Genomic DNA, 15,220 nt, shown 5'->3' with positions numbered 1-15,220 from the left:
ACAACGCAATGTGCAAGTGTCTTTCCGGTCGTATTCACTTCGAGGTACAGAGTACGCCGCTCAATGTCCAGATACATCCGTGACAGACCCAGCTCGTAGAACTTGGGTACCGCATCCAAGGCAACTGCCGCTCAAATGCCTCTAGCTCGGCAATGAACCACCGAGAACTCTTGTATGTAGGCAAACTCTACTGGGGAAAGTGTAGAGGTCAAAGCGAACCTGGGAGAGCATGAGGCTGACTTACCAGGGTATCGTTGACACCCGATGTGCTACTGTGTGTATATTCGGGTTTCTCTTGGTGTGCTGGCTCAATTCCTCTTCATCAATTGCGCAGTTATCTCTGTGTCAATGTGCGAATTGACTCATAGACCCCTTTCTATTTCTACATCAGATTGCGCCGCGTGGTGATCCGATGTGGAATTGTCCTTACGATGCGTGAATAGAGCACTGTATCAATCACCCTTTCGTCCCTTTCAAGCTGCTTTTGAGTGGGTGGGTGCCACTGCTTCCGCCTCAAAGTCGCAATCCTGTGGATCCTGGTCTTTGGTCGGGGCTCCCAGGGTTGGTGAATTGAAGTTCGCCAGCTTCAGTCCGATGAAGAGCTCTATCGGCAGCAAGATTGTCCTTTATTGATAACGATGATTGGACAGCAGGACAAAGGACCCTGCAAGATCGAGATGGAAAGCGACGCGGCCGTCTGGGCGTTCTTCAAAGATCGATGCACTTGTCCTCGGTCCAAAGATAAAGAATGATGACATGTAGCGGGGGTTAGAGAGATGAGGAGAAAGAGGATTGATAGGAATGACGACAGCACAAAAGGCTGATCAGCCACTCTTCACAGCACAAGCCCAGCTTCTGTGCTCAAGTGCTGCTTGCTTTCGACTGATAAGTTTGACGTTGGCTGACTTGACCACAACCGGTGCAGATGCACTAGTCCTTGGGAGGCGCACATCCTGAATGCGGGCTATTGACAAGTGTCTGGCCAAAGGATGCGCATCCTACCCTATGACAAGCCATTGTGACCTGGATTCCTTTAACAACACGGAGTTCTGTCATTTTATTCTCCAGGTAGCTTTATTTATTACCCTGGTTTCCAATTGAGTCAATTTCAGCCCTTTCTTGCTCCTGGGGGGGGGGGGGTTAAGGGAGCGTGCACTGCCAAAAGTCACCGTACAAAGAAGTCAGGTCTGCTTGGGTCTGGTTTGTTTGAGGATGCTCAGAGCTGACAGGCAGTTTGAGGTGGGGCAGAGCAGCTCCTTCCCTGTCACCTACCATCTTTGACCTCGACATCAGATCCAACACAATTACTCATACGACAGCATCCCAATACAGTATCCCGCGGGTTCGAAAGTGCGAATAATCCCACCCTGAATATCAGAGGATCATATATGTTTCAAAGAACTTCACCCCTAATCCAGATTCGATATCGGCAACTGACGTATTGAACTTGCACTTGGCCAACATAGCATTCAACAACACAATCGTCACATCTCACCACCGATTGTCCAACATACCAACACAGCCAAACCCCAAGGCCACTATGGAAGACCATACACTATGATCCCGCTCCACCGTCCCCCATCACCAAAGCGGCTGGTTAAAACTGAAGCTTTCCATCTCGCCGAACCTGTCCGCATTAGGATGACACTAGGAATCTACTCCGCGCCGCCACCCCCAGACTCGAACTCAATCCCCAGTTTCCGGCCGAGAATTCCGTATAATTTTTGGCTTTTGGCATCCGAGTAATTTCTTTAACATCAACGTCCATTAATCAACTAAAACATAGGAAAGCAAGTGGATACAATGGCGCTACTCTTCAAACTCCATCCCGTAGATCAACCATCTCAAGCTCTTACACTACTTTTTTCACATAGAAAAGCCATTGGCTTGATACATTCATGTAGATGGAGCAGCAACCAACCAACCACAAAGGAAATTATATTGCCAGCCCATGCAAGTGATATTCTCTTTTTTGATAACCCGTGTCGAACTTCATCATGTCCATGAAAAACGCAACACCATTTCCTACACACCACAACATTGCCGCTTTCCTCACAACAGTCGTCCATCACTATTGGACGAGTCAAGCATCATCGAAATATTCCTTTAAAATCTGTGGCTCTTGCTCTTGGTACGGTAAGCTGTGTAGCCCACGTATGCACCGCCAACAGCAAAGAAGAACAGGATAATCTTGGTGAAGAACCAGGTCCAGCTACCGCCCTCCTTGACAACGTGGCTCTTGACTTTTTGGCCCTTGCTGGCTCCCGCTCGGTTGGTCGTGCTGCCAGGGCTGTTGTACAAATTCTTAGTAGAGACGGAGATAATGTCGTGGTTATCGCTGAGTTCACCAGTTTCCGCACTGAATCCGAGGTAGGCGATGTTAGGGATCTGAGGAGGATTGTCGACCTCGAAGCAAGACGTCCACTCGTCTTCCTCCTTGTACTGGAGGTCGAGCTTAAGCTGCTTGTCCTGAATGTAAGTGAGGCGCATCTTGGTAGGGACACTGGCATGTCGAATGCCACGAGCTGAGCAACCGGCCAACTCGGTCTCCTTGCCATCGTCGTTCTTGTTGTAGGAGCGGTGACCATCGCCGTACATGGCCATGACGTAGGGGAACACAACTCCGGGTCGGTTGTTCTTGTATGTGTCGACGAAGATCCCCAGACCCTCGAATCGATCGGCAGCTCCAAAGACGGAGCCCTGTTGACCGCGCTGCTTGGTGATCCACATGGCGAGGCCATCGCCATAGAGCTGGTTCTTTCCTGAGATCTGGAATTCAACCTCGACCTCCCAGTTGGTTGCGGTTAGAGGCACACGAGAAAACAGCCAGCCAGATTGAGAGGGAAGATCGGATGTTAAGCGAATGTAACTATCAACACTTTTTAGTTTCGGTTCTTATACGGGCATCGGGTAACGTACGAGTCGGTTCGAACAATAGTATCTCCTCCAAAATCGAACCAACGGCTCTGCATATCCGAATCGAGGTAGGGCTGTGAGTCAATGCCTAGTGTCAGTGTGCTTGTCTGTTATGACATGTTGCCTCTCTCGTCTCGGCTGTGGCCAACTGACCTGCTGAATGCTGTGTGTTCGCAGCTGTCACCCAATCATATTAGTCCAAGTTTAACTTGACAACGAATTCATTCCCTATACACACCGAGATGCTCTTCAGGTCGGACGCATCATGTTCTGCCTGTGCAGTCCCTGCAAGGGCCGCCAGGAGAGCGGCGGGCACTGAGGACAACCGCATTGTGAATCGTGCCTCCAAAGGTGGAAAGGCAACTCGAAAACCGGAGACAACGAAATGAAATACAAAAAAAGGAAAGGAATGATCGGACAGCCGTCGAGAACTTGTCCAAAACGAGGCGCGCCGGGTATCTGTCTCCCTCGACGTTTGAGAGTTTGGGGATGGTGAGCGTTGACCAAAATACGAGACTGGAAAGCTAGCACACAGCTGTCCTCTTCCAAACGGGGCCAAAAAGGAACATGGAACCTGGGGTTCGGCCCAGGCCCAGCCAGCCTTAGCGTGTGACGATTGTATTGTGAAGGCCATCCCCTGTTATGCAGCGCCACAGCTCTCGTGTCTGACAGTGACCAGTGTGGCTGGTATGCATGGGCACTAGCCACAATTGCAGCATTTTCGGGATCTCTGTGTGACTGACAGCCTTGTTTGCGACGACCAAACTTGCTCCAAGCTTTTTTCAAGATCGTCATCAATTGGCACGGCTGCTTCGCAATATTCTACCCCGACATACACACCAGACACCAAGTTGCCACAATGGATTCCAGTTCGGTTAAGCAGTCAGTCATGAAGCAGGTCCTTGCTGAGGCTAACCTGGCAAATGCGCGAGTCCTTATTGAGGTATGCGAACATCATAGTCGCACGAGTCACTAGCTTTTGTTCCTTACGCATTGATGGGCACTGACTAACCCGCTCCTTCTTTTAGAAACTCCAAGAGAATTGCTTCGAAAAATGTGTCCCCAAGCCCGGTAGCTCGTTGTCAAGCGGCGAACAGACCTGCATGACCACATGCATGGAGAAATACATGGCCGCTTGGAACCAAGTCAACGCCGCATATATCAACAGAATACGCCAGGAGCAGAACAACCCCAGTCATTAAACCTGCCACGTTGACCCTTCGATTGGATCGAATATCTACGACGGAGCTTGAAGCTGTATATTATGCTATGGTGGCTGTGGCGTGGGAGGAGCAATCAGATGTCATCCCCGATACGCTTCACAGCCCGGGATTTTGTATAATTTAAAGAAAGGGATACATGGAAAAGGCATGAATAATAGACCTAGTGATCTCTGTGGAGAGTCACCCACACTCATTTTCGTTTCGCAAAGTCAAAAGAATTTGTGGCCAGAGCAGCGTTCGCCGTGATCATATTGCTGGGTATCTTGATGTAGTCTATTCCCCTCCCGCCTGTTTCTTCGCTTCCTCGGCCGCCCGTTTCCTGGCAAGATATCGTTCCTTTGCACTGGAAATTTCGCCTTCTGTCTTCTGGCTCTTCGATGCGCGCTCAACCTCTTGACGCTGTGACTCTTCAGCTTCTCTCGACCGCTTAAGCGACTGCTCCAGCTGCTCTTCCATCATGCGCGTTTGACGCTCCCTCATTGCCTGCTTTCTTCCAAATTGCGCACCATTCATGGGTCTCCTCTCTGGTTCTCTGGGCCGTTCAGCTTCTTTGCGAGCTTCCTCCTTCTTCTTGGCACCTACGTTCAGCCCGCCTCGCAGAAGTTGTCGTTTGTCCACAACTTGGCCATCTTCGTTAACAGCAACAGATGCACCCTGTTCATTCATCTCGCGAACCAAATCCGCCTCTGCCTTTTCTTTGTCATTCTCTACACTCTCATCCTGTTCCACCACAGGTCCTTCCTTGGCCTTTTCCGCAGCCGCTTTTACGATTTCGGTGTGTCTCGCCTCGTCCTTGTCGAGAAGTTTCCTGTAAAATGCCGACATACCACCGCCCTCGTTCTTCTTGGCCTCTGCTTCCTCTCTTCGCTTCTCTTCCTCTTCTAATCTCCTATTTTCTTCTTGTTGCTTTTTGTATGCCTCCGTCACAAACTTCTCCTTGTCTGCAAATTCATCTCCTTCTGCCTCTCGCTCTCTGGCAATCTTTTTCTCCTCCGCGATTAGCGCATCCCGCTTACGAACTTCAGCCGCTTGTAGAAGGCTCTTCATGTATTTGGGTTTGCGCTCCACGTCTTCCTTTACGTCTTCCTTTTTCGGTTTTAATGAATCGTACACGGAATCGTATTCGTACACACTCGAGTCCAGTTCTGTGGCTGCTTCGGCGTTTTTTCTCGAAGCTAGCGAGGTCGACAGATCGCCAAACATGACATTCGGTTGAGTTTTTGGTTTCAGCTTTGGCGGTTGTGTGGATGTGCCGGACTTTTGTTTTGAAGCCTTTCGCGAATCAGCGCCGTGCGCTGCTGTTGTAAAATCGTCGAGGTCGCCACCAATTTGTTCCAATTTCTCGCCAGTACTTGGGCCTTCGTTATCGGAATCATTGTCATCTCCGAATGCAGACTTCTTTTTGAATGGCGCTGATTTCGGTTTCGTTGCGCCCGGCTTTTTTGATAAGTTGAGCCCGAAGGCTAACGGTTTACTCATCGCGTAGACAGCCCGCTTGGGGAAGGATGGTCGCCTTTTTGAATGATTTGATGAACTCGACGTCGATGGCGAAGCTATGCCTTGGCGATTGCCAGTGCCTTTGAACCACGAGGTTGTCTGTACTGTCTTTGGAGGAAATGTTGTTGGAAAGCTTGATGGCAAGGCGCAAGAGGTGGCGCAACAGCTCCGGGTCTTGGCTCCACCAACGACCCTGTTCAACATAGCTAAGGGTCCGAAATTGGAACATTGTAGCAAGTGAGTCGCATTCATCAGTAAGTTTTGTGCAATAAATAATGAAATCTCCGTAAAAGAGTTTATAAAACACAGAAGCCGGGCAAACTTTTGTACCTACATATAATTATTAAGATATGATTGCTTTGCATCTCGAAATCCTGCTCTTGGCATCACTATGGCCAAGTATACACTAACATATTGTCTTCTAGAACCGCAGGATTTGCGATACAAGGCGACTCTTGGTGGGTCAAATATCTGCGACTCCCATCATTCTTGAGCACACAAGCTCGCAGGTCATATCATCAAGATGAACTTTGTGCGTCTTTGAAACTGCCCTTTACTGTATTGATAGATTACCCTTAAGATCCAAATTCTCTACTTGTCAATATATGCGAAAAGCAAGCCCACACCTGTAACAGCCAACAGGCAACCAGCATAACCATCGAAATGGATGGCCAAATCATGACGTGATTGGTCATGAGACCTTCACAGCTTCGTCAACACCATCTTCCGTCATAACCAACTCACACGACCGCCAAGATTCCTACATCTCCTAGTCGACATGGAGTCTTGTTCAACGTGCGCAACTATCCTACAACCGCAGAACACACCGCCACCAGAGAAGATCCCCGAGGATCGGACGGTATCATGCTGCGGGAGAATCATATGCGGCAGGTGTATAAAGGTCAGCCCGGATTTCGCCACAGCCGTGCAACTCGTCCAGCATCTGACTCTCATGCCAATAGAATAACCCCAGGTTTTCTCAGTACTGCCCGTACTGCCAAGTATCAAGCACGCCGTCTCCTCTGCCGCAAGGACTCAAAGATCCACCGTCTTATACGTCGGTTCCATCCTCACGAGCCATGAACACTGCCCCTCCACCATATACCCCCATAGACTCGAAGCCGCAGCCCCCAAAGCCTGAGAACAAAGCCATAGAAGAAGACGAGAAGAATATAGCCGATGATACCCTCCATTTTTTGAACCACGACCACGACACCATCACATCATTGTCCTTTCGATACGGCGTTCCTGCAGTCGCTCTGCGCCGGGCCAATAACATAACGAGTGATCATCTTTTACAGGGTAGGAAGACGATTTTGATACCTGGTGAATATTACAAAGGTGGTGTTAGCCTGTCACCCACGCCTATTGATGGGGAAGATGAAGAACTGAGAAAGGGCAAGATACGGCGATTTATGACGTCTTGCAAAGTGTCTGATTATGACATCGCACAATTGTACCTTGAGCAGTCGGGCTACGACCTTGGCGCTTCAGTACAGGCGTACTTTGGTGACGAGGCATGGGAACGGGAACAGGCTAGAAATGGATCAAGCCATGCGCCGACGAAACCCAAGAACCTAGGTTTCTTTTGGCGAAGGTAGGCTAAAGGGTAGCATATGTACGAGTTGATCTGGGTATTAAATTCATCTTCATTTAAAGTGCTAGAAAGGCACGTTTAACCCTTTGATGCCCAAGTCCGTCTATGAGACTTTTATCAATGTACTCCAACGCCGCTGCCGCCGCCGCCAGCCAGCCAAATAAGGTATAAACAGGATATATCATACAACGCATCAAGTGGCATCTACCCAACAGACGAGTTCATATATTAAAAGGCGGATCTAGTACGGATATCCTGAAGTTACTGTTAGCTTGTACTCCGAGACAAAACAGGGAAGCAGAAGGAGCTTTGGGTTAACGTACAGATATTTTCCTTTCAATTTCTCGGACTGATCGGTCCAGTTCGCCGGCAATCATTTGCTTCTTGTCGTTGGGAAGCAAGGTATATCGTTCACAGAGATCTCCGTCAATAATGCCCTTCACAGGAGCGTAGTATGATCGATACATAAGATGGTCTCTTCCAGCCAAGGGTGGGTCCTCGGTCCGCAGATGTGATTCAAGACTTTGGAAGAAGTCCGCATCCTCTCGACTTATGAGAGGTATAAACACACCAATGGTGCCCATAAGACCGCTCCATAATAACACCTCTTGTCCACCAACAACAAGGCTAGTTTTTGCCATGCTAGTAGGAATATCTTGTGCGTAAAAGTGACACATTAAATCGAGACGCTGAGAGGTCCCGTGAAGGTAATCCCTGGCGTTCATCAAGTGAAGGCCAGATTGCTCTTCGTCAGCCTCCTCACTTGCCTTTGGAGGGCAACGAACGATGAACATATTGCCAAATTTATCTCCCCCAGCCACCGATTCATAGTCAACCATTGCCGTACAGGTTGTCCATCGTGCAGTCGTATCGTCCGCAAAAGGTATGAGCTTGTTGGTGGTTGGTTTGTAGGTCACATATGTGACGCCTTGTTGCACATCGCCGACAATAATTCTGCTGCCCTGGGCGTTCAGTGTCACAATTTGCTGAGGGGCAACTTCTGCTTGTGCCTTTCGCAGCATTTGTCGCATGCCAAGATCGTACACTCGGAGAGTCTTCCCAACTCCAGCAAGAAGTTTGCCTTGGAATGGTATCAACGCCAGAGGGGGTTCTTCGATTTTGGTCTTGTGTATAAATTCAAGCTCTCTTCCCTCATCTTGGAAGCGATACACGTAAATATAGGCTTCTGAAAAGCTTCGTGGATTTACCACAATGTCTTTACCCGTACCGACGATGAGAAAACTTTCGTTATCTTGACTTGCAAACGGAACCACAGCCGCGCTAACAGCTGCCTCATTATTTTCTAAATCAACAGTCTGCAGAACTTGAGGCTCGTCAGAAACCGGGTCAATCACGTTGATGCAAGATGCCCATCGGCGATTGCCTTTGGGGTAGCCAAAATCCTCTGGTGGTAAAATTGTCGAATCACCATTAACCACGGATGGGTCAGCAAGCAACTGAGCTCGCAGATCGGGTGGGAGCGTATTATTATCGCTTTCAATAGTGTAGAAGAGGGGTTGCTGTGGATGCTTGATAAGCTTCTTCGGTGTGTACGTCAGAGAGACAGCTTTTTGCGTCAAAGTATCGCCTAATCGGTCGATAGAGAAGATCCTGAGTTATGTTAGTATCCGCGTCGTTGTTGAACGGAAGCAAAACTGTGTAAACGAGTGAAAAGTATGCCATTTCAGTAGGAACAATTGGAAAAAAAATGCGTATTAAAGGCCTCATAGCTCATAGGCATAGGATCCCAGAGTTTCATCATTTTGGCAAAGTGGGAATAACGGTTAAAAAGGGTACTTGGCTTAACTTACCTCAGAGATTGGCCCTGAATACCGACAACGCCCTCCTCGCACTGCTCGCTACTAAAGTTCCACCCCCATTCAAGATCGACATAGTTGAGAGGGGTGACGACGAATCCTTTGGTAATTGGATCGGAATAACCCAGCCAAGGTCTTGAGCTAAGGCCTAGAACGCAAGTCGTTCCTTGTACAGTAACTTGGAAAAGTCGCACTTGCTTTGGCCCCAAGAACTTTTGTCTCGTGTCGGTCAGTTCACCTGTGACCTCGTCAAGAACGGTTCGCAGGTAGACACCGGAGTGCAAGCCGATATGAAGATAAAGCGTGGAGCCTCCTGACGCCGAATCATCCATGGCGATAATGGCCAATGATGATGGTGCAGCTGTCAAGGCCTGGACTGACTTGCTTTCAAGGGTTGACTCAGGATCAAGGCTCAGGATTCGAACTGTGCAGTCATCACAGCCGACGGCCAGAAATGAGCTGCGTACCCTTCCTTCTGGGACTTCACCCAAGCTAAGACAAGTGACAGTACCAGACATCTCCTTCTTCTCATCGTATTCCGCCAGAGATCCGTCAGAATCCATCTCGAAATACACAATTTCGCCTGAGCTGAGTGCAATGGCAACTTGATGAGCATTCGTTGAGGCTGCCACAATAGATCTGTGCTGTGGAGCATCCCACTCGTTAACCTTCCCATTGCGGATATGTCGAATTCCCTTGGGATGAACCTGAATAAGGCCGTCGTCTCCTAGTAATTGCGCTGCTAGTGTAGGAACGCTCGTAGAGAAGCCAGAATCGCTAACTTCTTCAACGGTTTCTCCGATACTCAGCACAAGAGTTCCATTCGTGAAAGACAAGACGATGTAAGCGTCGAACTGTTCACCTCGATTGAGTTTCAACGTCCACACTGCAGACGGAATACCGGGTAACTCTGAAGCCACGATCTCGTTTACCTCTAAACCATGTCTGAGCATTCTGAAAGTGCTTCGTGCTCCATTGCCACAGACAGTATAAATCTGTGGCGCATCCTCACCCGTCAAGTTTTCAACTTGACAGTCTAGCAATGGATTCATTGACGGAATGCTCTCAACAAGGGCCAGGTTTTCGGCAGGCCGAGGGTGGAAATAAACGGGATCGTATGAAGCATGCGGGTCAACAGGAAAATCATCGCTGATAAACTCCAGTTCCTCGTCGTCATCACCAAGTTTTTCGAATTGGTAGAAGGAAAAGTTGCCGAACTGACTGGCAATGTAAAGAAAACCACTCTTTAGAATGCAGAGACTGGTGGCGACTGGTACAGTATCAAAGTACTTAATCTTGAGTCTTTTTACTTCACCAGTCGGGTTGCCTTCCTCATCCTCAACCATATCGATGGTAACTTTGAACAGATCGCCATCCTCGGACTGCAAAAGAAAGAAAAAGGCGCCAGCGCTGCCTTTTAATTTATGCATCACACCACACACAATTGTGCGTTTTCGAGAAGGGTCCTCGGTCGCTCCCTTTCTCCGAGGAATTGGCACACGAAACGCGTCCTGGTTTGAATGCCTGTACGTAATGCTCTCTTCGCCACAAACGAGCACTCCACTAGGCCCATCATTGCCTCCTGGAACCTGGAACAGGAGAGTGGCAGAAGGGTCAACGGGTTCCGACCATTTCCTTACAACGTGATTAAGGCCAAGATCCAGTTCGTAGTAAACAAGCTGTGTCTCGACTTCTTCCACCGCCTGACCACTGGAGTCTTGATCGGCCTCAGAGTAGTCAATTTCCAGAGCGGCAAAGACAGGATTAGCATATCCAACATCCAAAGCCACCATGGAAATAACCAGCACGCCAGGTTTGTGCGCTTCGAGGGGCGAGGAGATTGTCAGCTCAGCTTGTGCACTTCGGTTCAGAACGTAGACTAGCTTGTTCTTCTCGGTGGCAGCAATAAGGCATGCTCGTCCCTTGGGATCGCACGCAAGATATTCTCCTGGAATCACGCGTCTGACCCCGGACTTGCCGTACGTTTCGAGATGTAGTCTGCTGAACCGGTTCTGGGCTGGCAAGTATTCGACAATCGTGATCCTGCCAGAATCAGACGCGATAATCAAATAGTCTGTGAGAAAGCATGGTCAGAAAGTTGTTGCTCCATAAGTGAGAATTGTCAAATCGCAGGATACCGGTTGAGCACCAGAGCTACGTGGTTCCAGATGTTCAATTGCATGCTTCAAAGTCGAAGGCAACTGGAGGAAATGCTTACCTTTATTGCTACCCGCCAAGCGGAAAGCCGCAAGAGATCGAATTATTCCAAAGACGTCATGGGATAAAATCGTTGTCACCTTGCCAAGAGACGGATCCGGTCGCAATAAGGTCAGTTGTGAGCCAGCACCTGTTATGATGAGCTGCTCCTTGGTGCCTGCGAACTGGCCCAGGACTGCCGCCACAACATTATTCGGCGGCTGGACCGTCAGCGAGTACAGGAACATGTTCGAAGTAGTCGCCATGGCCCTATCTCTGCGCAGTCCAGCCTGCGCGGCTTTACGAGGCTAGAATTGCCGGTTTGAAGCGTCGTTTCGCGTGGAAGTGCTCTAACTGAAGCTTGAAATGACTGTGGGTGGGACGAGGATACAAAACTTTGGTGTGATCGTCCGGCTTGGTGGAGGAACTATTAATGCGGTGGCCAGACACTTCCCGGCGCATGTGGGCCGAGAGCTTTCAAATTGTCTGCCCACTAGGTGGTAAGCTCGGATCCAAAGAACTCAAACGATTCTGTTGCAATCGCTGATTGCTTGCGAATCAGCGCAATAATGGAATCGATGTTTCGCAGAGCCGCTTCTAGTCTTTGCGGCCACTGTTCTGCATCACTTCGCAGGCATGGTGGCATAAGAAGAGCTGGACAGTTGGCCGTCCGACCTCGCGGAACCATTGCGTCGATAAGTACGAAGCGAGCCTCTGCCGACAATGCGACTCTGCGGACTTTCACGACCACCTCAGAACAGAAGACGGAGGCAGCGGCACTAGGCAAAGATTCTCCTCCCTCGAGCTTGAGACTCAGCCAAGATGACCTCTTCCATCCATTTTCCTCCTCTCCGGTGCCAGAGTTCCGTCGCCGAGCAGCCTTTATGAGACAACACGCACAATGTCCCCATCCTGACCATAAGCCAACGAAGCTTCCAACCGTAGCAGCAAAATCCGATGTATCTGAAGAGTCGACCGGGACAATGGCTCCTGCCCATGTGGACTTCGAATGCCCCGATTGCGGATTTCCTGTTTATTGCAGCAAGGAGCACTGGATGGACCACTATGAGGAGCACCTGAAAATTTGTGATACTCTTCGACAGATCAACGAGGATGACCACGATTTACGTTCTGGGCGTGTATTTTTCGAGGGCAATCTTCCTGATTTGCAGTTGGATGAAGCTGCTGTCAACATGACAAACTGGGATACTTTTATGTACACCAGAGAGTTTGAGGCTGTAAATACTGATCGCTCCATGAGGCAAATTACGCGCCTTCTCACGTATCCTATTACCGTTGGCAGTGTTTTGCACGAGCTCAGTCCTTATAGTCTCAAGAAAGGAGAGCGACTGACGGCCGAAGGCTTAAAGAGCTTCAGTGGTATGTATTTCCTAGAATCTCAAAGTCATGACAATAACACGACTAACATCATGAAGCTTTGAGATATAATTTGCATCCTCCAGGGACCGGGCGAGGTGCAGGAATCAACCAGCTTCGCCCTGAACCACCACCTGTTAGGGTATTCATTCTTGGGGCGCGAGCTGAATCCTCGTTGCCGCGGGCTGCCTGGACGCAATTAGCCCACTTGTTCCCAGAGTCGAGACTGCATCTGGTCTTTATTGGGCCGGAGAGTATGGCTAATCGTGATGAAGAGTTTCCCTTACCCGAGCGCACCCCGTCGAATCCTTTTGGCGCCATTGTCGAAGACCGCGTGTGGTACAAGATGAAAATCAGCACAATTGTCGACTATTACCACACTATTCACAAGACGGGCCATTTTGCACCATACGATCCCTATTTTGATTGCTTCGTACTGTTCCACCCTGGTCTCGGCCACCCCGCAAGTAGTCATGAATGGGAAGAGACGTTACCGCTTCTTTTGGAGACAAAGGTGCCAATTATTTCAACCGGATACACACAGTTCGATCTAGAACGAGATGTGGAATGGGTGCACAAGAAGTCCAAAGGGGAATTTGATATTCTGCTGGAGCCGGGCGAAAACATCTTTCGAAGCTTGCGATGGGACTTGAATGACATGGATCCTCAAGACATTAGCTGCGGCAACTGGGGGGTATGGGCCTTCCGAGGCAAGAGGTATGTCCCCTCCATCCCCAAAGCCATACCGTGTTCGATGGTTTTGTTAACAATACAACAGATATGAGGCAACTACAAAAGACGTGTAAATATAGAACTGACGGGGTCGAAAAGGACACAGACAGGCAGCTTGGCCTTTGTAATCATACTGTAAATCGCCATGTACCGCGACTTGTTGTCGTGACAGAAATAGACCTTTCAACTTTTGAACTAAGCCAAGATGCGAAATGTCACAGCACCGTGCACGTATCTACGATCCAAGTTCATAGACTACTTTGGTAGTACGGAGTATGATCAACTGTTTGGGCATGTACTCCGTAGTGATGCCGACATATGGACTGATTTGCACAATCAGGCACTGTGTTTGTCCAGCCCGTGCTCTGTAGTTGTTCACTGTATAACTTTGATGCAAGCAAGGGGGGCTGTGAATAAAACTGGATATGCATTGACTGTCTGGCTATGAACAGCACGCCTGATCAGAGCTCTGCAGTCCCTGACCGTTGCTAATGCACGTGCCAGGGCCAGAACTGCTCCATGTCCTGCAGCGCACGGTTCAGGCGGCTCAACCCGCCCGTGACATTTAGCTCAAGCTCATGCAGCTCCGACCTGCGACCCAAAAGCGACCCAACTTAACATCAACGACCAGCGGTGACGACAACCATTGCGACCAACAACATCTCAACCTCCCCCCTCAACGACTCTCGGTAACTACGCGCGTAACAGATACATCGGTCCTGGTCGCCAACTGCTCTTGGAAGGTCATGTTGCTTCGGCCGTGCCGGTGCTGGTCATGACCACGGTGACTGCGATCCCACAGCCTGTGCCAGCTCGGGCTGGCACTCCGCGACATAAGCATTCTGCCTCGAACACTTCTGTGGCTCCCATCCCAGCGAATCGCCGCCCTAACCGCGCATCTACAGCCGATCCATTATCCGACCGAGCAACTCAGGCGCTCATTCGCAAAGTCCTTCTTCCACAGGAGTCGGGTGACAAGGGACGAGACTCGCAAACGCCAATCGACGAACTACTGCCACCCCTCACGAGCCGTAACGACGTAGATTTGCAGCTTTATGCTTTTCTTGCCATTATATTACGAGAGTTTGTGCAGGCTTGGTACAACAAGATCACGCCCGATGAGACGTTCGTTGCCGAGATCATACATGTCATTGCCCACTGCACGCGAGCTTTAGAACAGCGCCTCCGCAAGTTAGATTTGGAAAGCCTGCTTTTGGATGAGATCCCGGCGATACTAGATAAGCATATCACTGGTACGGGAGTTGAAGAGAAGATTCACTGGAGGCACAGGTACTAACCTTTGAAACCAGCCTACCGCATTACACACCCCCATCAGGTCGCCGAGACGATCCGCATTGAAGCTCGCGGGGCGTACCACTTTCTTTGGCCGCTGCCTCTCCTATCACCGGTCCCAGTTTACGGTGATCCCATCACCACCGCAAAGCAGCTCAAGAATGAAGCGGCATACCGTGAGCTGCTAGTTGAGGCTGTTCTCACCATTCTCCTACCAACTGAAGACCTCGACAATCCTTGTCTAACAGCGCTTGTCGGTCAGATTTTCTCCGAACTTATTATCGGAAACGTCATAGCAAAAAAAGCTGCTCAACCATGGTTGTTGTTCGAAGCTATCTGCATTGCTGAGCGCATCTGGAGTGAGAAGAAAGGGGAGAACAGTTTACAATCCCCGGGAAAAGTCTACCCCAGCGGACTTCGTCGCTGGTCTATACAGGGGTTTTTCGTCTCCATTATCCAATTTACACTTCTATTCATATCGACAATCCGATTCGCTTTCAACATTATAACAATGTCGTCATCTCTTCCATCACGAGCGACAATAGCAGGAGAGAGAAAGTTAGCGCCAAAGG

General features: G+C 49.5%; 5 protein-coding genes across 5 annotated transcripts; 2 read left to right on the top strand and 3 right to left on the bottom strand.

Moving 5' to 3' along the window:
• Window positions 1–2,106: 2,106 nt before the first annotated feature.
• VFPPC_02717 (lectin family integral membrane protein) lies at window positions 2,107–3,247 on the bottom strand (the record flags this gene model as incomplete). The annotated part of the gene is made up of 4 exons (XM_018282322.1): window positions 2,107–2,869; window positions 2,920–2,990; window positions 3,070–3,093; window positions 3,155–3,247. 4 exons carry the CDS (start codon window positions 3,245–3,247, stop codon window positions 2,107–2,109), a joined length of 951 nt encoding a protein of 316 aa, XP_018146751.1.
• A 1,165-nt stretch (window positions 3,248–4,412) lies between these two features.
• On the bottom strand, window positions 4,413–5,618 carry VFPPC_02716 (coiled-coil domain-containing protein 55; the record flags this gene model as incomplete). The annotated part of the gene is made up of 1 exon (XM_018282321.1): window positions 4,413–5,618. The coding sequence occupies one exon, from the start codon at window positions 5,616–5,618 to the stop codon at window positions 4,413–4,415; it is 1,206 nt and encodes a 401-aa protein (XP_018146750.1).
• Window positions 5,619–6,414: 796 nt separating this feature from the next.
• On the top strand, window positions 6,415–7,237 carry VFPPC_02715 (Peptidoglycan-binding lysin domain-containing protein; the record flags this gene model as incomplete). The annotated part of the gene is made up of 2 exons (XM_018282320.1): window positions 6,415–6,537; window positions 6,599–7,237. 2 exons carry the CDS (start codon window positions 6,415–6,417, stop codon window positions 7,235–7,237), a joined length of 762 nt encoding a protein of 253 aa, XP_018146749.1.
• A 224-nt stretch (window positions 7,238–7,461) lies between these two features.
• On the bottom strand, window positions 7,462–11,512 carry VFPPC_02714 (splicing factor 3B subunit 3; the record flags this gene model as incomplete). The annotated part of the gene is made up of 4 exons (XM_018282319.1): window positions 7,462–7,488; window positions 7,557–8,844; window positions 9,045–11,124; window positions 11,269–11,512. 4 exons carry the CDS (start codon window positions 11,510–11,512, stop codon window positions 7,462–7,464), a joined length of 3,639 nt encoding a protein of 1,212 aa, XP_018146748.1.
• Window positions 11,513–11,815: 303 nt separating this feature from the next.
• On the top strand, window positions 11,816–13,429 carry VFPPC_02713 (mRNA processing protein (Mss51); the record flags this gene model as incomplete). The annotated part of the gene is made up of 3 exons (XM_018282318.1): window positions 11,816–12,626; window positions 12,683–13,340; window positions 13,402–13,429. 3 exons carry the CDS (start codon window positions 11,816–11,818, stop codon window positions 13,427–13,429), a joined length of 1,497 nt encoding a protein of 498 aa, XP_018146747.1.
• Between the last annotated feature and the right edge of the window lie 1,791 nt (window positions 13,430–15,220).

The sequence above is a fragment of the Pochonia chlamydosporia genome, chromosome 2 (assembly GCF_001653235.2).
Source record: "Pochonia chlamydosporia 170 chromosome 2, whole genome shotgun sequence".
NCBI classification, from domain to species: Eukaryota; Fungi; Ascomycota; class Sordariomycetes; order Hypocreales; family Clavicipitaceae; genus Pochonia; species Pochonia chlamydosporia.
The sequence above is the reverse complement of the archived record's forward strand: the minus strand, read 5'-3'. Positions and strand labels throughout refer to the sequence as shown.